Raw genomic sequence first — 27,915 nt, 5'->3', positions numbered from 1 at the left:
CAAAGTCTGAGTAAGCCTTTAGGAAAAGGCTGCCTTTACAACAATAGCAGCTAAACTTCATTTAAATCATTGTAGTATTTATTACACGGCCTCAAAATTAATTATACTGTCCTCAGTTATATAGCAAGAACTCTCAGCAATCTATTAAAAGTAAAAAAAAAAAAAAAAAAAAAAAAAAAAAAAAGCTTGTTCATATTGTTGGTCTCTATTTCACTCTCCTTGTTTAGATTTCTGCCTAAAAAGTTTGGCCTAAAATAGAGAAAGAACTTCTAAATTCAAGGTTGAGAACCCACTGAAACTGTTAAAGCAAAACATACAGAAAACATCATCAATTCAGATGTGAGTCAGGGCCTATGATAATTGACTTAAAGGAGAAAAGTAACTTTAAAAAACGTTTGTAAAAAAAATTAGAAAAAGCAAATTTACATTAGAAGCCAGATATTGAAGCTACTAAAATTTGGAGGAGTTTAAATTAACAACAATATGTATTATTTTTTAATGACTCAGAGACATTATTTGTTTTTAGAAATTTGAAAGCAAAAGGGAGTGTTAACTGTACACTAAACCTTACTTAACACTAATGTAGATAGAGCTAGTTGGAAATATTGTACATCTCTGAAAATAGTAAAATGAAAAGATAGCGTTCTTATTTCTAAGAACAACAGACTGGTTGGCTATATTCCAATTCATGATGTTTTACTTTTGACGATCGAAATGAATTTATATTTTGTAAAGCTTTAAATTTTAAAACCAAACCTGGATACAGCATATTTATTAAAGCTCTGCCCCTAACATGAACTTTCTACAATCTGCCTAAAAATATTCAGTGGAGAAGAAGCCTGTTGCCAAAGTCCACTTATTTCCCCTATTAAGCAGAGAGAGGTAAGCCATATCCCCAGAAACCATATTTCAAGCCCACAGGATACTCACGAACTAAAATAATGAATGATGATGCCTCATTCTCTGCATTAATATTAAAGAAAAGAGAAAATAGAAAACTTTATAGCCACTATCAGCTCCCTGCACCATAAATCTCAAGTTTTGAGAATTGCTTCCCAAAAGGGTAGGGAGCGGGGATGAGTTGTGAGAGAGCTTTGGAGCCTAGAGATATTTTTTAGCAAGCCAGCAAAGCACTGACACAAATTTCTACATATCTCTGGCTGTGAAAAGTCTCATTTGTGGTGATTTATATTTCCTCATAAAGAACTCTGTAGATAATATAAGCCTGCTGTGAGGCTGTATGACAACTTTCAAACCAAGAGTTACACAACCATTCTGTTAAAATAGAGCAAGAATAGATGAGTGGGAAAATCTGGGGAAATAGTATTTCTTCTGATGAAAGGCCAAATACTATTCTTCCAGCAGGCACAATGCTCAGGGAGTCACCTTTCACTCTCTGTGCATGTCTTATGGATGATATTTTGGTCGTCTAAGCAAGGAAGTAATATTTTTTTTTCCTGAAGATTGACTATGCGCGTGGTGTGTGCATGCTTGTGTAATTTACAGCAAATGACACTTAGACAGCATCACACTGGAGTTCACTTGCCTTAATAAGTTACTAAGGGAAACACAGAGAATAGCATGCTGACAACCCGAAGTCAATGAAGTATAAACAGTTATTCCAAGTGTCACCAGCGTGTTATTTCCCTTTCTTTTGGCATCTGCTCTATGTAACACTGCACACACACAACGATACGGCAGCTCATTAAACTGTTTTCAGTTAACTTGGAAATCAAATTCGTACGTTACGTGTTTATAAGGCTGAGAATTACTGCTTCCCTGTGAAATTATACAATTAGTCAGGTGCGTTGCTTCTCTAGGAGATGTGGCCCCTTTTGACATTTAGGGATATAAAGAACAGCCCTTTAATTTGTTTTGCATTTCAGCATTTAGTCTCAATGGGGTAACAGGAAGCAAAAGGTGATGTAAGTCCTCCTCCCTCCTTAGGAGGTCAGACCACTACATGTTTCCTCAGTCCTGTAAGAGCATTTTAAATTCATTAAAGGAGCACAAATAAAAATTGTTTGGTTTTTGAGAGTCTTATCTGAGTGTCGCAGCCTTTGAAAAATTCAAACAATGGGAAGACTACTTAGGAGTTTTCAGCTTCTTGTGACTAATACCATGAATTTCCATCAAACTCCAATTATCTGACAGCTTCTAAGGCTCCCTTTGTGAAGTTCAAGAATGCTCCCACAGTTAAAACCTACGAAGCACCAATGATATTTGCTCCATTTTCCTGTTCACAGATGTGAAGTGGCAAGTGGCCATTGATTTCTCTGATTCTTCTGAACAGCATCTCATCCTTTAGTCAAGTCGCTTAACAGGACATGCATTTCTTTTAAAATTCTCTCTATATGACCAAATAATGCCTAAAATGTACAAAATAATAAAATGTTTTCAAATATCCTGTGTTTTTATCAACTGCCTCTTGCACCCTTGATTTTACTCAGACTCTGAAATGTTCTGGATGCCATGTCTGCGCCCCAGCCAGGCCTGGGTCAACCAGTCTTATACAGAAGGTAACAGGGCACCTGACTATAAACAACTGTTTTCAGAAGAGAAACTTTCAATTAACACAGAAAAATATCCCCAAGTTCCTAAATATCTTCTTTCTTGTTCTTTATTTAACCTTCATTTAAGAGCCCTTAAAATCCATTCATGCTTTCTGAAAGATGGCTAGGGACAACTTGAAACAGACACAATTCTCTAAAACTCATTCTTTAAATATAAAGGTGCCTTCTTGCAGGTTCATTAAAGACCATGGGAAATATATAAAGGGAACAGAATGACTATTTTCAGGAAGAAATCTGATACAGTCCCAGACAAACTTACAGTGTCCAAGTAGAGAAAAACTGTTCTATTGTATGTTCAAAATAAAACAGAACTTAAAAAAAAAACCCTAAGATATATTCTGTATCTATATCTGAGCAATTGCTATTTGATGTTTGTGCCACAGTCATTCTTTTTCACTATAAAGATATTGCAATTAAAAAATTTCCTGACTCTGCCCTTCAACTCCCTTTTCTATTGATACAGATACGCCTTGCTGAATTCTGTGATCTGAATCTACGTACACTCTCCCATCCAATATAGGGGGTGAACTAGTAAATAAACAGTTCCTCTAGAAATTTCAGTTATACACCTCTTGAAGTATATGGTAGGAAATTTAATGCTAAAATAAGACTCCAGTAATCAAAAACATTTTTCAATAATAAAAGCAAAACGCATACACACATTGCAGCAAATATTGAGTTGTTCATTTTAAGAAAGTACATTGTACTTATAGGTCACCTCCCTGCAAGAATAAAAGACTATGAAAGATGGAAAAGATTACCTCCTGCTTTGATAAATGTGCTGTTTTGACACTCTTCTATTTCAATAAGAACAACTCAGAAAAAAAGGACTGGTGTGAACTATCAGGACTCAAATAATTATTAATGTAGATTACTACAGTAAGCTGCTGAAAAACCAAACATCTAAAAGGGAATGAAGTCTCCCTTAGGCATATATAATCCAGCATGTAATTCCTTCAGAAGATAGGGCATGGACTTATAATGCAAATCTTTACTATGCATGCATGAATTTTTTTTTACTCAACTGAAATATCAATCAGGACTATTCAAGTTGCCTTAACTTTTCAAACAATGCAAACATTTTGGATGTGGATAACTGAAGTTATCTATTTGGTAGTCAATGCATCCTTGAAAAAATATTCCTTTAATTGAATCTTGAAAACAGGAAAGAAGGTGATAATAAACAATTGCTATATACCCATTTTACAGATGAAGAAAGTGAGCTTTGATGAGGTTAAGTTACCCAAAGTGACGCAGCTATTAAGAGTATACAAGGAGGACTTGAGCTCAAGGCTGCATTTGCCAGAGTCTGTGCCTTAAAAAAAAAAAAAAAAAATATTCCATTCTCTTCTTTGATGTAATGGATCCTCAGCATATGATGAAAAAACTTTATTAAGAAACTAGGGAGCTGCTACAATGGCTGCAGTAAAGCCTAGGGCAAATTCTAATTTATCTGCTTTTCTCAAGCACCAGCATATAAGAAATAAAAAATGAATTGCTTTTTTGTTCTAGTTGGTTAACTGTTATGGCATTTATTCATTCAGCAAATATTTATTGACTAACTCTGCTACATATTGTTTTCTATGATTTCTTGTTAAAAATATATAATTTTAGATCAATGTTATGGTTAAGTAGATTGTCTACACTATGGAGAGCTTGCCTGACTTTAGAGACACTTGTATGGGAAATTACACTCTAAGATCCAAACCACTCAACCTGCAAATAAGCTTTTGGAACATACCCAGTTGGCAAGTGAAGGACTTTCTCTACGTTACGAATCTTGATTTGCTTAAATATTACTTTATGTATTAAAATAGTCAAGCATTATGTACAATCAAATGATTTCTGAAGCTAATCTTGATCAATTCAATAAGATATTTCTTAAGAATTTAGGCTATTTTGTCCATTTCAAAAATTGTGTCGCGCAGCCCTGACCTGTGTGGCTCTGTTGGATGGGCACCATCTCTCAAAGCAAAAGGTTGCTGGTTTGATTCCTGGTCAGGGCACACGCCTGGGCTGTGGGCTTGGTCCCCAGTCAGGGCACAAGGGAAAGACAACTGATCAATGTTTCTCTCTTACATTGATGTTTCTCTTCCCATCTTTCTCCCTCCCTTCCCTTTTCTCTAAAAAAGAAAACGAACAAAATCTTTTTAAAAAATTGTGTAGTGTATACTAAAAGTTGCCTCACAACTTAAGAGTGTAACCTTAAAGTACATAAAGCAGAGAACTAGCAGTTAACCATCATGCGTTCAAGTTGTTGAATGCTATGGATTTAAATGATGCCCATAGTTATAGAGACTGTCCTCATGATTTTCTTTCTAATTTTAAAAAATATGTATACCAAAAAGACTGAAGCAGAAGTCTTTGGCTTCCTAAAACTTCTTTTCATTAAAGAGATTTTCAGGATTCTAGTATCAAAGAAGTGGGCATTTTCTCAGCTTTGTACTTCTAGCACCGTATCAACATAAAGGAATATACATGTGTATTCAAGTTCACTCACCAATAAACTCAGCAAGGGTGTATTCCCTAATAATCTCCCAAAAACTCCTGGTTACCATCTGGGTGCCATGACTATAAACTATTGATATCTTTACTCTGAATATCTTTTGAAGAAAATCAGCTATACCTCAGAAAAAGCAAATGCTTGAATAATTCTCTGTCATTATAGTATCATCTTCGGAAAATGGCATTTGTCTTCGTTATTGTAGGTCTCCCATTAAAACTCACGCCTTCCTGAAGCAAGTGTGGATTCAGGATGCAGTCTGCATGTTAAATATTTAGTGGTTTAAAAATAATTTCTTTGAAAATACAACTTTTTTGGCTTCTGAAGCTACAGTAAAAGGATCAACCGTCTAGGAAGATATAGTTGAAATTTCTTTTGGAGAAAGCAAAGTATCCTTTGGAGAGCTGAAAACGTGTAACTGTGTTTAAAATGCAACTTGCTACTATCCGTTTGGGGTTTCTAGCAGTTCCTAAAGCAGTATTTTCTAAACATTAATGCTAATTGTTCCAAATCTTTTAAAATACAACATTAAGGTTTTTTCCCCCTTTTAAGCATTTGATACCTAAGGCTCTATTTCTTCATTTCCTTTTAGTTGCTTACTCACTTAATTGCCTCTCAGATTAGCCACTTCTTATCTGTGTAAACCTTTTTCAAGTTATCTAACTTTTCTGTGCCTCAGTTTATTCACCTGTAAAATAGAAAGAACAGTACCTCATAGTGCTGTTTTGAGAATTGTAGGGTGCATAGAATGGTGCCTGGACCAGGGTAAGTGCTATCTGCATATTAGTTAGTCTCATTTATTCAGCATCTACAATGTGCCAAACCATATAATTCAGAGCATAGAGCAGAAGCAGTTGTGAACAAACAACCAGAAATGTCTAATGTTGGGGGTGATGAGTGATTGAGGAAAAATAAAGCAGGGTAAAATTGTAGAGTTGACAGAAGTGTTATCTTTATACAGGGAGGACAGAAGAGCCTGTCTGATACAGATTTTTTTTTTTTTTTTTTAAGTGTAGACTTAAGAAAATGAGAGTCAAGGACATGGATGCCTGAGGCAGTAAGATCCCCAGGCTGAGAGGAGAGAAAGTAGCCAGGCCCTGCTGTCTGGCCACAGGCTGGCATGCGGAACAGGAAGGAGGGCAGGTGTCTGGAGCAGAGCCAACAGGGTGAATAGTGGTGAGCAAAGAAGTATGAGAGGCTGAAGGTGAGGAAGAGGGGAGTGTCTGCCAAGGATCACCTTGGTGGCCAGGTTAGAGGCTTTGGATTTTTGTCTTGATGAGACAGGAAGTCAGTCACTAGAGGGCTTTGACAGAGGGGCCGGTGACTTGCCTGACGGAAACAGGAGTCTGCTGCACTAGTGGAGACAACGGATGGTGGTTTACACAGTGGCAGGGGGTTAATAATTCTAATACCTAACAGGCCTCTCCACTCTGCCTTTCCCCAAATGATATCCCTTTCACTGGCATTTATTGAACACCCACTAAGGAAGGAAGGAAAGGCATTGGGCTGGGCCATTTTGCAGAAGTTCTCTCCTACCTTAGTGATGCAGCCCCCTCAGTAAAATAGAGTAAGATTAGAATATTAAAGCTCCAAGAAATGTTTGAAATCATCTATTGCAGCTATATTATTTTACAACATGAAACTGGAAATCCAGGGAGATTGACTGATTTACCCAAGATTGTATAGCCAGTTAAGTCAAGAGAAGGGCCTACACTCAGGTGCTCTTATTTTACAAAAGGGGACATTCAAAATCAGTGTTAAAAAAAAAAATCAATGTTTCTACTAACTTACAAAAATAACTTATTGTTCCTTATTTATTTTCCTTGGCCTCTTCTAATTTAAAAATAGCAACTGCAGAACTTCTTTCAAACCTGTTCTCATTGGTTAGTATTTATGAGAATCATTTCCAAAATGAGTATTTCTGAAGTTTTTAAAATGACTCTCTGCCTTAGGAAGTCTTTGACTATTGCCATAACCTATCGGTGGGTAGTTCTGCAAATCTATCACTGATAGAAATACCACCAACTTTCTGTAATTTAGTATGCCAATCTGCTTACCAAAAAATTCTCGTAGATTAAAAACATTATTTGTCAGATTCGAGAATGGGCTCAGTCAGCCTTAGCAAAAATCAGTTATAAAAACTTAATATACTGCCTGTTCCCTAGGAAAAAGGATATAGCATAGAGTCATTTTGGGGACAAATAAAGGATCTAGAACTGTGAAGAATATTTTATTTTTAAGGTAAATTGGAAACTTGATTTGAGATATTTCCAACTACTGCATTTCTTTGTATACCTTGGCGAAATGAAGACGGAAATAAATCTTGTTAAAGATAAAGCTGAACTTGATAAGAACTCTCTAATCTATGTTCTTTTTGAGTCTAACTGATGAGGCAGGTATTCTGTTATGATTTACTCCTCTTCCAACGAATCCAAGTTTATATCTGAATTTTTGTTCCCCATCACTGCTACCTGTAACTCTTCCTCTAGCACCCTAAAGCGGGACTGCCTTTTGGCAATAGCTTTCCTTTTTCTCTTGGAAAACTTGGAAGAGATATTAAGGCATGAAGAGCAAAATATACCCCAGGCCTCTAGTAAGAACATTTTATAAAACTGACTGGTGGACAGTCAGCTTGTTCCTAAGATCAGCACTAGAGCTTCTTGTGCTGTAGTTAAGTGTGAAAAGAGCCATTTCCTAATCTCTTTGTTAATCCCACACACATTAGGAGAGAGGAAAATTCAACTGAGGGCCAATTCTCCCCTGAGAATCCTTTAGTTTAATTATGACCCCTGTACATTAAATGTCTGTAAGAACCCACATTTGCTCTGCTGCTCCAGCTCTCAGCAGCAAAAGAGAGAGGAAACACTTTCACTACTAAAAAGAGAGGAAAGGATGCTCTTGTGGTTCTAAAACATGGTTCAAAATTCAATTTAACTGACTTCAGGCCACTGTGCTTCTTCTAAATGAACATCTCCTCACCGCTAATTTTGTGCTATTTTACCTTTCATTAAAAAATGTAATTCAGGTTAAACTCAGCTGAACAGCGAAAAGCTCTTGATATTTTGAAGCATTTTGGAACAATTACTTTGACAGGAGCCCTTGACAGTTAAATGACTCCGTTAAATGAATGTTATAGAAGACACATAATGGTTTTTAGTGAAATATTGAATTTAACCACAAATGAGGAAAAACGAGTCATAAGCATTATGGGTATATTTGAATAATAACATCTTGCTTATGAACCTCAACGGATTCTATAATTTCTAATGATCGTGCAATCAACTAGTTAGCTGGTGAGTATGTTTCCCATCTTGGTGCTGTCTATTCATTTTGGGGTTTTGCTTTTGTTGTTTTTTTTTAACCTGAGAAACCAATATGAACATTTGGAAATGCAATAGTTTCTTCCTACAACTGAAGCCCTCCTCTTTCCTTTTTCTCATTTGCTGAATGAGATTCTTTCACAAAGTAAAAAATCAGCAAAAGGCAAGAGCCTGCTGCCTGAGAACGTGTGAATTCACTGTACGCCAGTGTTTCCTCCATCCGTGGGACTCAATATTCCTTTTCTTATTTTATGGATCGAATGTGAGATAGTATCAAGGCTTTCACATGTTTTCTCATGACTAACGACTGAAATATGCACTGAAATAATAAAACTAGTACTGTTCAATTTCCTTTTTAAATTCAATTCCAATATAAGTGAGAGTGCCCCTGTGATGGTGAAATCTGGCTTATTATGAAGTTATGTTTTCTGGAGAAGAAGGGGAGCTAGAAATCCTTGTAGCCTTGAAACATGTGGGTTAGGAGTAGGTGGGGACACTCGGACTGCAGCGAGGAGCCAGAACAGGAATGCCCTTCATCTTGCTGGCCTGGCAGGCGGGGTGAAAAGTCAATGCTAAGCATGCTGGGTGGCACTGCTCAAATCTGCACACCGTGCGCAGCTACAGGTCCTGACTCTTCAGGCAGCTGAGGTGCAAGCTCCACCAGGGACCCACTACGCCCTGCATTTTTCTTCACTCAGCAACTGTCTATTTACACTTTAGTTGCCCATGGACATGCCTACTCCCCACCAGACAGTCACTCCTTGAGGACAGGGCGCGTCCTGTCATCTTGCACTCTCCCCTCTCAACAATTCTGAGTCACGGTATGCCGTTCAGTAAATGTACTTTTAAACAAAGAAACTTTTAACTCCTTCAGCTGACAGTGAAAACATGCGGGCAAGGCCAGATCACTTACACATTCGATAGCAGCTGAAGAAAAGTCCAAAGAGAGACACGGCGAGCTGCCGCAATTCGACATGCCCCCACACCGTGCTAACTCAGAGTGCGGTCCGTGGACCGGCAGCATCGCTCCCACCTGGGGACTTTATAAATACTGAATCTCAGGCCTCACCTCAGACCCCCTAAGTCAGAATCTGCATTAAACAAGATCCCCAAGAGACTTAACGCGCAGAGGTTTGCGAAGCGTTTACCTGGAATGGATGCCTAGAACGATGCCCAAAGCAGTGATGATGTGCATGACGGAGAGACAGAGGGCCGCGGCCCTGCGATGCATACGGAGGCCACTGAGCGGGTTTCAGAGCTCTCTCAGGACAGGGCCACTGACTGCTCACAGGTGGGAAACTCACTCACTCACACTAGTGCCCTGGGAACCCCTTCTAGATCCTTCTTCACATTCTTGCCTGTTTAAAGGCACAGCTGCTCTTAATAATTGTTTTTTCTCCTTGGTGCAAAGACAGTATTTATCGTGAGCATGCTGACATTTGCAGGAGTTTTGGCTTTCTTCACTGAAAATGTGGATGATTGAAAGGATACTGCTGACACCTGAATAAGAAATCCAATGACTCCAAGCTATGTAAATTTAATTATTTCCGTTAATTTTTTTTTTCAGGAATCTCTTTCTTTTCTTCAGCTTTGGAGAAGTCCTAGCAATTTTCATTTAAAAGAAATACAAGTCAGCAGTGGTTCACTGAACAGGCTGACAAGCAATTTCATAGGGGGAGAGGCGCTGTGTCTTTAATCTAATTTGTGCTCTCAATTCCCAACTAATGTATCTAGGGACCCTGATGTATGCATTTACAAGGAGACATCTGTAATGCAGGGTCCAGCTCGCTGCAATCCTCTGAAACATGGGTAAAAAATTGCTCTGGATTCTTGCAGCTGCCCCACAACATGATAAATCTGCATATACTCACAGATGTAGAAATATTCCCGGCCTGGCCTGAATTCAAATCCTAGAGAAAAGGGTGTGAAGAGCTGGAATTTCTCAGAGAACTTCAGCGGTCCATTTGGAGAGTGAGGCCGGTTACATTCCCATCTCTTGAATCCTTTGGAAGTATGGTCGCAGGCACTGTAGCCATCAAAGTTCACCATGTACAGGACATAACGCTCGGTCTTATCTTCCGGGACCGAGTCCTCATAGTGAGGGCAGAAAACATCCAGATAGTCGTTGATACAGACGTCAATGTGGTAGTCACCCTTCTGGAATCTGTGGGAAGAAGGAAAAGTTGAGATTATTCATAGAGGAAAGGCTTTGTGTTTGGAGTCAGCGGTTGGATCTTTAATAATGCCAGGACGAAGAGATTTATTATTTTAAGTTGTTTTTGTTGCATGCCATTGTGACTCGGGACCTGGTTTGAAATGTTACTGTTCTTAATCAAAGAAACAAGCCATTTTACAGAGGACTTTCTATTACATTTGTTTCAAATATAATAGAATTATAAATGAATGAATCCTTCACATTCATTTTAAGTATTAAAGATACTGGTTTGCTATTTTCATTCTTAAAATCCACATATATTGAGGTAAAGTTTTCTTATTTCTGAAATAGTGTTTCATTTAATAAATATTTTAGAGTAAATGAATAAGTAATTTAAAGAACAAATAAATGACTGAATTATTTTTGTCATAATTGAGACCATTCTCAATTTTCTATGCAAATTAAGAATTAGAGTAACAAAATTGAGAGAGTTAGAATCATAAAATTTAAAAGTTGGAAGGAAAACTCCTAGAACAACATCTACACTTTAGAGGAAAATAAAAACCTAAGGCATCATGATGAAACAGAGAGTGATTGAGCTAGACCTGGAATGGAGATTTTGAATTCTAGCTAGGTATTTATTTCCCTTAGTAAATTTGTTTATTTCACGGATTCATTTTAGCCAGTCTCCTTTTTTGATGCCCTGTCCCTTTCTTTATTAAGACAATTGAAAATATCTACTTTGAATGATTTTCCACCCATTTCTTTTAATCTCATAGGCTGTGCCCTAGGGCAGGGCTGATGAGCAGTGAAAGTAAGAAGCCAAATAAAATTAGCAAAAGCCAGAGCCTCTTCATCCCGAAACAGTTAAAATGTACACAAACGAATGTGCATGCCCACAAACACACGCTACTGCACACATCATACTATCTGCTCTGATCCTTACCTAACAAAAGTTTTTCTTACTTGTTTTAACTGATTTGCCTTTCCCTGTCAACTGAACAGTATTTCTCAGCACCCAGTAATACGCGAAAACAGGAATTGTTATGCACACACCGTTCTAAAATCAGGATGGAAAACCTAGAAAAAAAATCCTCTGTTTTTAGCGAGTGAAGAAATTCTTCCCTGAGCTCTCACAAGGGTCAACATAAAGCTGTGTTACTGCTGAAATACAACACCCATAAAGTCATATAATCTTCAAGTGAGAGAGTCCCAGTGATGGTGAGCTGGTCTATTCCATTTTTGGACATTTCTAAATGTTAGAAAGTTTCTTCTTATATTGAGTATAAATCTGCTTCCGTGTAATTTCTATCCAGTGATCCCACTTCTGCTGCCTGAAATTACAAAGAACAAATCTAATTCTTCTTCCTCCAGGTAGTCCATAAAACATTTGGAGATGTCAGCTATATCGCTCTCCATCCTCCTTTCTCCAGACTGGAAAATCCTGATTCCTCTGCTTATTTCTGGTATAAGTTCCTCCAGTTTCCCAGTGTTTCCCTTAAAATGCAGCACCCAAATGTAACAAAGACCTTCCATAGGTTGTTGTGACCAGTGCTGAGCCCAGTAGAAAGACTACCACCTTCACGCTGGTTGCTAAATGTTCAGTGACAAAGCCTAGATTCCTTTCTGAAATACAGCATGTGAGAGTGGAAGCGCCAATTTTGAGTGAGTAGACTGATATTTAGGGACTGGTTTCTGCTGCAGGTTGAGTGGGAGAGTCACTCAAGCCATCCTGAGCCTCAGTTTCCTCATATGTAATTTGGAATAATAATGAGAACCTCACATGGCTGCTTCAAGTCTCAGGTGAGGAAATGTATGAAAAGCACCATGTGAATGTGAAGTACTGTTACTATTACCAGGATATATTAAAGCACATTCAAATGAGTGATATAAAAATATTAACTTTTACACATCAGAATAAAAATATCCCTGTTTTCCTTTTTAAAAATCCTAAGTCTGTCCTCAAATATCAAATGATCTACAAAAACTCCATTTGATTCATGCACTTGGAAAAGCAGCATTCCGATTTATACAAGGGAAATAAGGAAAGATGATCAGATTACTTTTCAGTGAGAGGATTTCAAAATACAATTTTTAAAAACCTTCGGAAGTATTTATTTCTGTATGTTTACAATGATCATGGAACCAAGTTTACTTTTTCTTCATTACTGGCAGACAACGATTTGTCAAGATGCAAGAAAAGCCTGTGTTGCTTTTAAAAGATTTTTGAACATCAAGGTAACATCACTGCCAAAGTACAAAGAAAAGACACTGCAATGTTCAGATAAAAGGGTGCGGGGCTATGAATCATCAGCACTCAAGAGAAGCCTGACAAGTTCTGGACGGGAGCCAGACAAGAGCTGCAGCAGAAGGCAATGCCCAGATGCACTTTATATTATTATATTATTATTATAGATTTTAAAGACATTCAAGGGGGATGTTTTTCCTTTCCCCAAGTGTCACTTATTTTAGCTTCTACTAGCACTCAACACTGCTTAAAAGTGAAAATAAAAATTAAAACCACCACTGTCTGGATACATTCTATTATTGCTTTATTCTACAAATTGTCATAGTATATTGATGCCTCATACTTAGCTTCCTTTTTAAACTTTTATCCTGTTAATATTGCTAAAATTTTAGTAAGCCATGAGATTGAAGACCTGGTTTACACTGGTTCGACCAGTTATCCCTTTCTGGTGATATTTTATTTTGTGTGGGTTGTTAATTAAAATCACTGTGGAATCTATTTTTAAAATGTGATTGCCCAGGAATTAGTATTGCTACCCTTCTATTTATATGACAAAATAAAGATGATGATTTGGCATATAACTTACATTTATGTTTTAAATCTTTAATTTACACAAATTAGTTTACTAATGTATATTTCAAAGAAGGGTCAATATAAACAAAAGCGATGATAAATTGGAACTCATAAAAGGCATCTGCATAGTGTGCCAAGTACAATCCAAAGAAAGTTTAGGGTTAAATATTCTAATTCTATCCTAAATCATGCTCTCTGGCTACAAAATTGCACTGAACCATTACTTTCTGGCCTTACTCTGAAGCAGCACATATGTATGGCTAATATTATGGAGTGCTTATTGTGTTATATTCATTATTTCAACTTAACTTCGATCACAAATCCCATGGAGCAGACATTATTTGTACACCATTTAAAGGAGAAAGCTGAGATTAAGAAGTCAAGTAATTTGTTCAATGTTGCACAACTAGGAAAAGATGGAGGCGGAATTTAAATCCAAGCAACTCAAGTTCTGACCTCCAGACTGAAGCTCTCCACTGCTCCACTTCCTAAGAGAGTAAATTGCTAACATCAGCTCTTAGGTCTACTCTGTAATCCCCTAGAGGGATTATTCTCATTCTTGATGGGTTTTGGTTCTCTTCTTCATTCACTGAGACAACAAACATTTGCCATATACAGGAGGTGCTATGCTATGGTTTAACATATGTTGCATATGAAATTCTTATTGAGTGGATATAATTAGTCTTGTTTTACCAATGAGTAAATGACTTTCAGAAAAGTTACCATCCTTAGTTGAATTTTTTCATAGGAAATAAGTAGCAGAATTAGCATTTTAACCTGTTTTACGTGGTTCTGAAGCATATTTTCTTTCCTCCTAACCACGGTGGCTCCAAAACTTTACCAGTTGGAGTTGTCCTCATCCAACTTATACTGGTCTTTTAGGAAAACCTGCTTCAAGGTTGAGTAGGTTGATCCACTAGGTTGATCCCCACCTTCTAAACTGAATGCCTAACAGTGAATCAACGTTTAGAATAAGCCCCAGATCACAGGGATGAATCACACACCTCATTTTAGTCTTTCATAGAATAAAGTGCTGTTAAGCTTTCACAAAAGGGATCTATTTTCCATCAGGAAACAGCTTTCATGAGCTTTAGCTCATTTTGAAAGAGCAAATTCAGAGGAAGACTAATTCCACATGCCACTATTTACAAGTGCCATGGGTAGCACAGCCACTGTTTCCCTACATCTGTAAATTCCTTGGAAGTGTGTTCTCTTTACTCCTGTTCCTTAATTCCAACCATCATTTCTCCAGAGCTCTACCTCTCCGAAATCACTGCATATTATGAACATATTATCAACAAGCCAACAATAATTATAATATAATTTCTACTAAATTATCACAGTGGTTTATAATGTAAAAGCGTGCATAGTTACCACTCTTAGAAAAGTGACTGTGTTGGAGTGAACTGATTGCTGCCCTGGCTGCGTTCTTACAATACAAAAGTCTCCAGTGCCCGGAAACATCTCATGCATAGAACGATGGCCCTTGTTCTCCACTGGGATGTGTGGCCACTCAGGTCAATTCTCCTTATAACATACAATAGTATATGTACTCTGTTACAGCAAGAATACATTGTACACATTAATCAAAATTTGGCAGAAGACTGGTTGAGACTGTCATGTATATTATGAAAGGGTCATTTTTATTAATTAAGTAGAATAAAATTCTGCATGGAAACTTGTTCTTTGAAATCAACTCAAATACCAAAAATGAATTATATACTCTATGATAGTTCATGATGAGCCAGAGGCGTCCTGGAGGATTGGAGGCGGGGGGAGGAGACACAGTTTGGGGCTATTAATAGCAAAGGTAACAACTACAATTGAAATCTGAGCAAAAAAGCCTACATACAGAGGAGTGCTTGTCTTAGTTTGTCTTCAGTACTTAGCTGACTCTCTAGCTAAATACAAGTTTGATTATAAGTGGAAAGCTATTATTAATATCACTCTCCTTTATTTCTCCTGTCTGGGGCAAGTGAATCATGACTTGAGTCTTAGAAATCAAATGAAATAGAGACAATAGAGGTAAGGTAACAGCTGACAATTCGCCCTTTCCTTTAGTTGCCAACAACACAAGTTTCTTCTGAGAGAGACACCACAACATTGCTTCATGCTCACAGTTAACCTGAACCATAAGGACTTCGCTCCTCCTAACTAAATACGTTATTTTCAGACTTGGGTCCTTCCACTGGGGACATGTAGTACTTGAATACTCCAATCCTTTACTTCAAGTGGAAGTTCTCCATGTACTCTGTCCTTGCTTCCTCTATTTGCTATGGCAAATAGACATCATCTACCTTTCTTGCTCAGTGGATGATTTCCGTGTCATTGACCTTCCTCCCTCCTCCACCACCATATGCTCTTGTGTGGTGGCACGGACATCTGGGGATGCCAAGTCCGAAGGACACGCAGCCAGTGCTGTGGGATTCGGGCTGTGGAGGAGCAGCATCGAATCGTCCCTTCTGAGTTCACCTTTAGCCACTTATCCCTGCAGCGTCCCTCCCTCATTCCATCCTCATTTGCGAAAGCCAAAATGCATTTTATTTTCGTAGCTGGAAGAGGAAGGGAATGGTGCATATTTAAAACATTCTAAACTGGCCTTTAGCATATGTTGCTGGCACAGCAGAGAGCCTGCTTCCAGGGAAATATGTACTGAGGTATTTTTATCAAGCAGCTCCTGAGTGAAGTTTCTTCACTCCATAAATATAGAAACAGCACTAATGAAAGGAGACAGAGTGCTTATTAGAGGTTAGGAAGCTGTGAGATACTTTATCCCCCTTTCATGTAATGTTTTAAAGGATTCAATAATGAAAATGTTATTTCTCATGAACTGGATAGTTGATTATTATATTTCGACTGCATTTTAATCTGTCAACGTAGTGATTGTTTTAATATTCCCATTTGAACAGAACTACAATGTCACTTCTTTAATTACAAGGCAACTTAATATATTACATTCTGAAATTGAAATGTTAAAGAAGGGTATGATTTATGGTCAAAGATTTAAGCACATTTATCAGCTTAGTGTTCCTCCCAAATTTTAAACTAAATCTAGAGCAAATGTGTCTTGGCAGCACCGTCTTTCAATTCGACTATTATTGCTATAAAGGCTAATTTCAGAATAAGATGTCTCTTTTCAACCAGAAGAATTTCCCATGTGTCCTGAGGGCCTAATGGGCCCTGTGGTACACATGGGGTTTGAGTAGGTTTTGTGAGGAGACGGGCAGAACAGCAGCCTCTATCACATAACTCGTGCCTTCGTCTCTCCTTCTGTTATTCCTTTTAGCACAGAATGCAAGCCGTATGGCATTCCTATCCTAAATCTAAAGATGCTCTTTTTTTGTTGCTGTTTTCTTGCAGAGGTTAAAGCATGAACTATAAACAGCAAATCAAACTTGGGGTAGATAAATGATATTAGCATTGCTGGTCGGGGGGTGGGGGGAGGGTCCTGAAGAAAGATTTTCTTTTACTGATTTTAAAGGTTTCGCCTCTCTCATGGGCAAAAACATGTCTATCTTGCAAGTGTATTGTAATTGACCTTCATTTTCAGCTCTGAGATTGTCGGTCATGGAGCATTTCACTATTGCGAGACCAGTTGTTAAGGCTGAATAAGGTGCAAATGACGAGCGAAACACATCATTTCAGGAAGTCCTACCCAACTCATCCAAGCTCCAGAACACAGCAATAATAACTAAAATCCCCACAGAAGTGAAGATTTACACATTGGGGGGAAAAAAACTACTCAAGGATGAATTAAAGAGATGTTGTAGTTAAAATGTTGTATGCTAAACGCATACATTTTCACCCAATGAAGCACAAGACATTGACAGAATATTTAGAACCCAGGGTTGGTGCTCTAATTCCAATTAAGTTCTCACACATGCATGTTTTGGTAACCATGGGTTCTGCAGCATGAGAGCTTTGCTTTGAATTGAACAGTAGTTGGCAATGGGAATATGCCATATTTATTTGGTCAGATATTTAGAATTCATCAGTGGTTTAGGATACTAATCTGTCATTCTTCCCCCGCCCCCCGCCAAATATACGCACATGTACTATATGCTTAAGCAAATGATTTAAAAATCCCACAGTTAGTACTATTTATTCATATCAAATAGGTGGATAAAAATCTCAGAAATAGCTTTCACTTGTTGCTTTTCAAGTACAAGACCCATCAGCACGAATGACTTTTTTAAATTGGTATTTTCCCGGAGTAATACCTGTTTCCAATAAGAGCCCACAAAACGTTCTCTCCCCAGTGTTTAACTCATTTGGAGTTTGTTTTATTAGCTTGACTGAAGCCCTCCAAAGGAAACAAAGCATTAAATTGGCAGAGCCTAAACAAGACTTTCCTTCAGGAAGGGACCCGGAGCGTTGGGTGACAGTCTAATTGCTTCTAAGCCCCCGCTGCGGCCCCGGGCAGGGAGTAAGAATGTGTCAACGCCAACAGGCCAAGTCAGCCAGAGAATTAACCAGGCAGAGTTCTACAGACCCAACAATCACAGATCACTTCAAATGGTTTTGAGAAAGGGATTAAAATAAAATAAAGAAGGGTCGCATGGCAATCCGTATATGTCCTTTGAGAGGTCACTTCTACAATGCAAAACAGGCTTTTCTCAACTCCTGCTGGCCAGCAGCTTCCTGACAAACCTGCCCTTCATGCTCTCAGTTACCCAGAGTTTTAGGTCGCGTCAGGCGCACAGAACAGAGCGCCTGCCACATACACGCAGGTCCGCCAAAAGCAGACACAGGAAATCATTGAACATGTTATCCAGTCACTGTCCTAGGAGAAAAGGATTAAACAAACTGATTCTGTTCAGGGGATGCGGGAGTCAATCAAACAAATAAGCCAACTGCCGAACTGCTTACACATAGGTAGTCCTTTCGTATCCTGTTGGGATGGAGTTTCCCAGTAGAATTTCAGTCTATTTCTAGCTTCAACAATACAAATATAACCAAAGCACTTTCATAAAAATCCTTTCTATTTACCAACTCAAATAGTGATTTAATGGCTCTTAAGTACTGGTGTGCAAACAGTGAAATAAATATTTGTGTTATGGCTTGATGATAACATTAGAATCATTATCAACTAAGTTGAAATTTGGCCCTGAATTTTCAAAAATTAGGGTGGGGTATTTGAGACCTACATGACATGGAACTAAGCCCTATTGGTCTATTATTAAACAAACAAAAAATTAACAGGCCGGAAGAAAGAAAATAAATGTTTATGGCTTCCTTTTACTTGATCTTCAAACAGAAAGTGGAAGCGTACTTGGTAATGCTCAGGCACAGTAATAATGGTGTTTCACACAGAGTTTGAGAATGTAAAGCAGACATTGTTGCTGTTTCTATGCAAATTGGGACGTGAAAAGTTGTTTTTATCTATTTGCTTAGAGCCCAGTAAGCAGTTGGATATAGATCTGGGACCAGGCAAAAGGCTAAGGTGAGAGAAAAGAAATCTGAGGTCAGTAGAAAACAGGTTGTGGGTATAGTCATATGAAGGACTGAATTTATTCAAGGTAAATACATTGATTTACAAGACAATTGGGACTTCCCTGAAAGCAAATAACTGTAATTATTGTTAAAACACTATTTTTATGTAGACTTCTTTTTGTTAATATAGTACAGAACTCCTTGAAAACAGTGCTGATGTGTACGCACCTCAGGATCTCCAACACTTAGAACAGTGTCTGTGCACTGCAGTGACTGATGCACGACCAAAGAAGGGAACTTGTAGCTGGAGGATATTAGGAGTCATACTTAAAAACAGGAAAACTGTGTGAAGTGCCCAATAATCTCCTTCTGTGTTCTGGGTTCCCTGTCAGATTTTGTGTAGTGCTAAACAATATTATAAACAAAGGTCAGGATCAGGAAACACAATAATGGCTGACTGCAAAAAAGGAAAATGATAATCAGGACTGTTGTTCAAGCAACATTATAAAATTATGCCTAGCCGAGTAGACAACTTAAGCACCTAGGGCAGAATGAAAGTTTCTCTCTTGTCATTAAGTCCTCTATTCAATTACCATTTATCGGGGTAATTAAACACTGGAAAGTGATGCCAGGCTAATTGTTAGATTATGATAATTACATGTCTTTGCTATGCTACAGCTGATCAAAATAAGATGTGGTCCCGCGCACTTAGCTAAGGCTGCTCTGTAATCGTCAGACTTTCGTAGAGCGCGAGGCCATTTATTACTAATTCATTACAAATCAGGCGGAGAAGCTTATTATTTGTAATGCTTCTTTCTCCTCCCCACCCCCCACAGCCTCCTGGAACAAAACTCCCAAAAGGTTAAGCACAAACTGCTGCCTCTCACTGGCCCACGTCCATCCCAATTACACAGCTGAGCAACATTAGGTGCCTCTATTTGAGAGGGTTCATCAGACTGCTTCTCAAAATCCTGCGACCGCCTATCGTATTGGCAGGAACATCCAAGGCTCCCTTTCAGCCTCTGCCAACCACTGTTCTGCTCTGAGCTGTGTCCCAGCAACCACGAGTTGGCAATCCGGAGGATCTTTTGGTTCTGAGGCTCCCTTCTGCTTGGGTCAGGCCTAGACCAGGCTGGGATATGCCAGAATTTGCTCCAGTTAGCAAGGGGCATGGGGAGTCCAGACTGTCGCCCCGCTCCCCGCACCCCCCAGGAAGTCCAGTCTCTGTTCACCAAGCCAGGGTCAGGAGAGAAAAGCAACTTTCTCAGGAACCGAACAGTCACCTCAAGGCTACCAAATAGGCTCAATCCTTGTAGAGAAAGGCTACAGCCAGTCCTTTCCCCTTAGCCACTTTCAGGGGTTAGACATCTCTCTTTCCACCCCTCAACTAGCCACTCCAGGTGACCAATGGAAGATGAGAATGCAAACAGGTATTTGAGGGTCTTCATTTGGCTTTATCCTGAGACTTCTCAAGCTCTCCCCTGCACCCATCACTCAGAATGCATTTACGTGGGCATTGCTAGGTGGAGGAAGCACAGAGGGTCCAGTTCAAAGGTCAACAACTGCCACGAAGTTCATGTGATAGTATGGTTCTCTATTTTAGAGTTTTTTCCCCCTATTATTTGGGCAGTGGTACGGACTGAATGTTTGTGTCCCGATTTCCCTAATTCATACGGTGAAGGCCCAATCCGCAATGTGACTGTATTTGGGGACAGGGCGTTTACAGGGGTAATTAAAATTAAATGAGGTTATAAAGTGCCAGGCCTTGATCCAAGAGCTTCAGTGTCCTTCTCAGAAGAGACACTCGAGAGTGCCCCTTTCCTTTCTTCCTTATGTGCCTTGCAGGTCAGGCAGAGAACTCTGCAACTGGCCCTGGGGAACGTTGATCTGGGACTTCTAATCTCCAGAACTGTGAGATCATTAATTTCTATTGTTTAAGCCACCAAGTCTCTATTATTTTGTTACTGCAGCCTGAGCAGACTAACACAGGCCATTTAAAACGTAATTAATGGTAGAGGTGGGGGTGGGGTGGTATTGAATTACATTACTGCCAGAGACATCAGAGATATAAAGAATGAATGAAAAACAACAGGTAGTAATGGCCAGGAAGGCAGAGAATAAGGGGGAGGGAAGAGAGCCGAGTTAAGCCAATGCCCTGCACGTGGGAAACACTCAAGGTCCATCTGCTCGTCTGAGCAAATGGCTGGTCTGAGGGGAGCAGGCACACTATTTTCCTAAGTAAGGATAGTTTCACCTCTGAAATTAACTCATGGCACCATGAAAATGACTGTATTATCACCCAGCAACTGTGTTATCTCACCGTTTCAGCAAGGCTTTCGCCCAAAGATAGAGTGAAGGGTGTTACAGAAAAGTCACATACTCCATTTTACCCTTCCTTGACCCTGGAAATTAAAATAGAATATGCCACTGCCTTTCAAAAATCATATTAAGTGCATTCTGGGGACAAAACAAACCGTGAGGTACATCTGTTAACACCAGAATACATAAAACTGTCATTTTGCGCGCACATTTACTGGTGGCCTGTGGCTTAAGACTTGGGAGCAAGGGAACAAAGGCACTTTGGTTCATCACTTAAAAATGGTTTTGCACTACTTAGTATTATTATTTCCTCCCCACACTCATTAAAAGGATATTCATTCATTCAGCTGGATCCTCTATTTACTTTTATAGCCTGGACCACAGAAAGATATATGTGAGAATAATGCAATCATAAAAAACAAGAAACTAATTGCTCTATCCCAGGGAACCATAAGGCAGGGAAAGAAATAAACAATTCATCATTTATTTTTTAGAAATAAATCTCAGCACTTTAGGGAATTCTCAAGTGCTCTAATATCTCTATGCACTTAAATGCCTGTCTATGTCAAGACAGAGAAGGTAGCTGTTGTTCTCCCCTTCCCCATTCATTTTAGTAAGTTCTACTTTCAAAATGTCCACCTTGGAAAAGAACTACAGTTCCAAGCAAATGCACATGACCTTCCTCTTGAACTTTCAGAATTTTTGGTCCTGCTACAAGCTCTGAATGAGCCACTTGAGGAGACTGTGAGGTTTCGGAGGGATGGTTAATGCCAAGATACAAAGATGATGAAATAAGAGGGTGATAATGGGCACTCCACACAGGGTAACAACTCAGCACCCTGAGACTTGAGACGACAGGGTCACAACTGGCTTTCTTCAGCACTCAGAAGTACAATCCCAGATCCCAAAGTTTCTTTCACACACACGTTAACATTTTATTGCTGTTCAAATGGTTCAAGCCGGGGGAAGGGGCAGGAGAGAAAACGTGAACTAGTGTGGACGTACAAACTCAAGTGTTGGGGAGCTGGGTCAAAAACCACAAAGGAGTGCATGAAATGCATTAAACGAGCCTGGATCTCCGCACAGAATCTGTGCCCAGGTGAGGATAACTGTGACTCACTGATCTATCTATTTACAAAATAGGGCCATTTCATTTACTGGAGCTTTAATTCGACATCTGGATATCTACTCTGTGCACACCAAATATTTAATTAAAATTATAAACCCATTTTTAGTCTAAAACATTAGCTTAGACTTTTTCCTCATTCCATAAATACAGAGTGTACTTTTCAACCCTGTCTCTGGGAGGCAATGGGGCAGGTAAAAAGGGAATTCGCTTTGCTACTGTCCAGGTTTTCTGTCTCGGAACCACCTATGGTTAGTTAACAGATTCACAACAGCAAGACCCACCCAAGGATGTTTTAATGAATCTAGTCACCCACTTGAAAAGCCTGAGTCTTGGTCACTAAAGGTGCTGGTTACTATGGTTTTATGAACATGACTAGAAAAGGGAACATATGACATGCATGGGCCAAGTGGCCTGCAGAGAAACACCATCTCTGAGGCTAATAGAGAGTATATCCACTGTTGGTGCCGTGAAGCTGCCCAAAGTATGCACTAATGTGCAGAGAACATTAGAAGGAAGGGAGAACGGGGTCCTGGCTGCAGAAATGCCTTTTCCTTCCGCCTGCCTGTGCAGATGGTAAGGCCGAGCTGGAGTTGCGTTTACTACATGATCAGGTGTGGTGTGAACACTTCAACTTGGGACAGTGAATCCACAGAAGTTACAAATCATTCTAACCCACCACAGGGAATAAACTTAAAATTGGAAACTATGGGAAGTGCTTTTTGTTTTGTGGCATATAAACTGAAGGAATAAACTTACATATGCCTAGCAGCACTTCCTGGTACAGTATTAAATTTAGGTTTTTGTTTTTGTTTTTAAATCAGGGTGGTGGCTTCAAAATTAATTAATATCCCTAAAGATGTCAGAGATGTTCGGAAGTAAATGGAAACATGAAATAATGCTCTTTTCTGTTAGGCAATTAGGACACTTAAAAAAATTCGTATCACACAAGAGAAAAATGTTGGTTCTAATGACTAGGAAAATTTATAGGGCATTTCAAAATTAGACACATCACTCCTGTTTTTCTTGATGGTAAATTGCAACCCAGCATTCCCAAGCACTCACTGAATTAAAAATGGAATTCTCAGCATTATACTTGCAACTAAGTATTTATGTACACTACTGAATCCATGAATTCCTCTCACATAAAACTTTCTATAACTGGTTTTGATGCAAGAACCACTACAACCAAGTTACTAAAGTTGAGAGTGACAAAATCGTAACCCACCACTTAAAACACTAGGTTATATGCCCTCATAATCCCAGACACTACCGGTGTTTTCTAGTCTTGATCTGCAGTGATTATAAATTCCTTAAGGCACATAGCACACATGACCAAAGCTTGTAAAGAGACAGCCCCTAGTTTTCTCTGGGCTCATGGTACTCGACAATAATTTCACAAGAACCCTACTTCTGCATCAAAACTACAGAGAGACATACTAGTGAAAGGAACTTCGAGGCACCATATCATCCAGCTGTTTCCTTTCAGGACTGTTAATTATCTAGACTCTCTTAAGAAAAGGAAAAAATCTCCAGGGAAAATTTGAGTCTTAAATAGTAGCTCTTCCCAGGACCTGGAGATGTCATTCAAAATTCAATGCATAAAGAAACTCGCTATTCAGAGCCATCCAGCTTTCCAGTGTTGTTCTGAGCATTTCCGTCACCCCCGCCCTATAACTAGGTTTGAGAAAAAAAAAAAAAAAATAGAGGAAATTTAGCTCATGTTTTCCTAGGAAAGTCGAGCTGATTGTATTATCGACTGTCTACTGCATTAGCAATTTCCAACTGAATTACAAACTGTTTCCCTGCATTATATTGCTATTGTTCAATACCATTTTCATTGCCCTAATGAAACAAAGCTACATAATATAACCATGAAGTACTGATTACAGTTAACTATAATGGAAGAGAGCGAAGGAAAGACCTATTTTTAAAATATGCAAAGAAAAAGATAAGAAATGCTGATACTCAGCAGACATTTTTTAAAAATCCTTTTTGGCTTTCTAGATTGAAATCCAAGCAACATTGACAAATTAATTCTTCTTTCTCTTCTACCAATACAGATGGTATTTCCCCTGGGATAGTATTTCTACAAGATTTCCCAAAGAGCAAAAGTTGTCCAGGTGCCATATATAGCAATGTGAATTTCACACACGTCTTAAAAAGTGCCTATTCAAACCAGAGTATTCCCTAATACCACAAAAGAAGATATTCAAATATCCACATTTCCTCCTGAGTGCAGGTTTCCCCTTGTCTATAGGTGAGCTCTTTCAGGAAGTGCCATTGTGAAACCACGTGGGCATTTCTCATTTGCCCACATTAAATCAAACAGCAACACAAATGACCAGGTTACTGTGCTGGGCTGAAGGCTACCCACACGAGATGGCAAACACATGACTGAGATTTCTGCCTCTTAGCAAAGGCAGTGAAGGTTATGTAGCAGCCCCTTATATACCTAGCTCCTTCCCCACAGACAGAATCAGTCAACGAAGAGATGAAGGAACAGGAAGAAGAGGTAGAGAAAATTCCTTGGTATTGCTAATTATATTACGGCTAGAAGCTGTAGTGCAAGATTCTTGCAAACCTCTAACATTCCTGCCAGAGCTACAATACCCCCACCTGCCCTCCGTGCTAATACAGCGCAGTTGGCGCAGAGAGCCCTTGAACAACGTGGGAAATGGGAGCACTGACCCTGCATGCAGTTGAAATCCGCATCTAAATTTCGACTCCCCCAAAACTTAACTACAGTCGGCCCTTCGCATCCATGGATTCAAACCAACTACAGATTGAAAATCACTATTTTCTATGTTCAGGTGAGAAACCATGGATGTGAAGGTCTGACTGTATTTATTGGGGGGAAAAAAAAACACCTACATATAAGTGGACCTACACAGTTCAAATCTGTTTCTTAAGGGCCAACTGTATAATGGAAACAGGGCGCGCTGCTACCGCTCCTCAAGAATTCCTTGAGTTGAGATGGTGACAATTAATGAAATTACTGTCGGTGCTGCAGTGCCACAGGATGGCTGGTGGTTGCCCAGATCCCAGACACTCAGATGTTCTACATCTGATGAATTCTGCCTTCCATTTCCTTAGCGGATGTGGTGTAAATGCAGAGAGCACTGGAAATGCCTGCATGTCAGGATCCGAGGCTAGTTCTTCCAAGACAAACTCTGGTCACAGAACAAACCTTCCTCTGAAGATCTTTGTGTTTGTATTTCTACGAGCAGTACTCACAACAGGGTCATCCACTTGGACACAACGTGCTGAGTTCTACGCACTATTTGACCCATTTATCTGATTTCAGTGGTTCAGAACAGTAACCTAAATGCTCAATTTACTTGCATTTTCTAGTTTTTGCACCCCTATAAAAAGGTAAAAAAATAAATCAGGGTGGTGGGTTAGACCTCTTTAAATGATGTGTATTTCTCTAAAGATGAAAGAATAAGCATTTCTTTTTTCCTATTAGAGTGCTAATTTATGCAAGTTCATTCGCCTTTTGTAGCTATTGATTGGATTTTTGTTGTCTCATCTCCTGCACTCCATTAGAATCCTCGCTGACTACCAATAATGCAAAGCCAGACAAATTTGTACAGATTTTCACATGCTCTTGCGTCAACAGCCTACTTAAAAGTTTACATAAGCAAGACAGTGGGTGACGAAGAAGCATTTCACTTCAACATATCAGAATCGAATTCTCAGAAAGGATGAGAACCCTTCATGATTGAACTGCTCTTTTCAACTTTAAAGAGTCATATGAAACATTTGATAGGAATCCTATGCTTTAGACATGCTGAAATTAAAATAGAAGTGCAAACTGAGATTACAGATTATAAAACCAGTAAGCACAGCTGCAGTATGCAGGGCAGAATGGCTCTCCTCTCCCCAATGCATTTGTGTGAGCCAGGCAAACACAGAAGCAAAATATCTTTTCCTGTGAAACCAGCCAAAGGGTTGACCCCCACGAGCACTATTGTCAGACTTGGTTTGCTATTTATTTGCTCCCTGTCTCAAATAATGCTTTTATTTAGTGCTTCATTCTGAAGGGAAAAACTAAATACGTATGTATATGTTCCCACATGTTTTCCAATATTTATTAGTTTACAGGCTTTCTGTTTATGAGTTCAAGTAAACAAATCTAACTTCAGTCTCAGGACTAATGATAAAGTAACTTATTTAAATGTGAAGTGATCCAAAAGTTGTTGCTCATAGGACAAAGGAGTACACAAATTGCCATCTTGAAATAAGATTTTTCAGCTCCAAAGAATACTTTAATCTAGTTGGTAGAGAGCACATGTGCTCTTAAGGGGTGTGACTACTTCTGTACTAGTTTTCACTGTACTAATTTATCTGGGTCCAAAAAGGAAGAAGGAAAAAGTCCAGGGAAAATCTGCTCCCAATTACTGGCACCATGGCTTTGACAATGGAGAAATCACTAATTGTGGAACCTATGAATGGGGAGACTTATCAGCTTGTAGAGCATTCTAGAATTGCTCAGGCAGGGAGGCTCAACAAGGGCAGAGGGACACCTGGCAGGTGTGCAGTTCAGCCACCCAGACCTCTCTAAGGATGCTTACAGATCGTACATGATGTCCAGAAACACTAATAGACATTCTCTGAACCCCTTGGGAGGTGTCACTAATAGCAAGTGGAAATTACAGTGGAAAGAAAATTTCATTTCCAATCCTCCTTGTGGCACCTGGACTTTTCAGCACATATGGTTTGTAAAGTTTGCTAATGTCTGGTGGTTATCAAGGAAATCAGAGTTGATTAAAGATACTTCAACTTCATCTTTATTTCCCAGACTTTGTAGACATCCATCGGGTAACTGAGAGGAAACAGCTATCCTTATCAGCTGCAGCAGACAGCATGAGAGCAAGGTCAGAGGAAGGGACAGCCACCTGTCCAGCTTCACATCTGGGCTCTGCTGCTCCTCACTGTGTAATCTTGGCACGTTCCTTTACCTTTTCATGCCTCAATTTCCTCACCTGTCATACTGAGATAATAATAATGCTTCACTCCTAGGACATTTGTTCGTATTAAATAAATAAATGAGTAAATTAGGACTGAATGTAAAGTGCTTAGACAGTGCTTGACAAATAATACAGATAAAAGAAATATGTATAATTACATGATTATGAAAAAGATGTTTTTGAACACTAAAGACAAAGAATTTTACTACTTTAAAAAATATCTAGAGAATCTCAAGGATATTTAGCGATAAAAATTTTGATTAGTCATTGCATTATTTATTGACTAGACAGAGTGTAATTATAAATTTTTGTCTATGAAAGGAAAATGATTTCTAAAAGTTTATGGAATGGAGAGGAGAACATGCTGACTCATGTACACAAAGACAATTCAGTCACCTTTTTAGAAGTGTGTTGAACATATAAATACACAGAGGACAGATGGGCAGTGCCAATGTGGTGTGATTTCTGGGACACAAAAGCCATCTTAAAAAAAAAATCCCTTCCCAAAAGTCAATTTCAGTTCTTAACTATGTGTAAAGTGTTATTTTGCCTGGGAGGGGAATCATACCTGCCAGCTAATGCATTAACATATTTCCATTTCTCTGATTCATTAGTACCTGTCACCCAGCAGAGTTAAGGCCTGTGAGAGACTAAGGAGCACAGTGGGTATGTTTTGATGAGAAAGTGTAAAT

At 39.0% G+C, this 27,915-nt stretch overlaps 1 protein-coding gene across 2 annotated transcripts in view; it reads right to left on the bottom strand.

Annotated features, from left to right (window-relative positions):
- EFNA5 (ephrin A5) overlaps positions 1-27,915 on the bottom strand; it is a 268,709-nt gene that overhangs the window by 31,883 nt on the left and 208,911 nt on the right. For both annotated transcript variants that reach the window (XM_054589994.1, XM_054589995.1), the window contains exon 2: positions 10,268-10,560. In XM_054589994.1, coding sequence (XP_054445969.1) covers positions 10,268-10,560 — 293 coding nt within the window. The remainder of the gene's footprint in view (positions 1-10,267; positions 10,561-27,915) is intronic.

This window comes from Pteronotus mesoamericanus, unplaced genomic scaffold (genome assembly GCF_021234165.1).
Source record: "Pteronotus mesoamericanus isolate MK-2021 breed Mesoamerican mustached bat unplaced genomic scaffold, CSHL_Meso_final scaffold_167, whole genome shotgun sequence".
Taxonomy (NCBI): Eukaryota; Metazoa; Chordata; class Mammalia; order Chiroptera; family Mormoopidae; genus Pteronotus; species Pteronotus mesoamericanus.
This window is presented reverse-complemented; position numbering and strand designations above follow the sequence as displayed.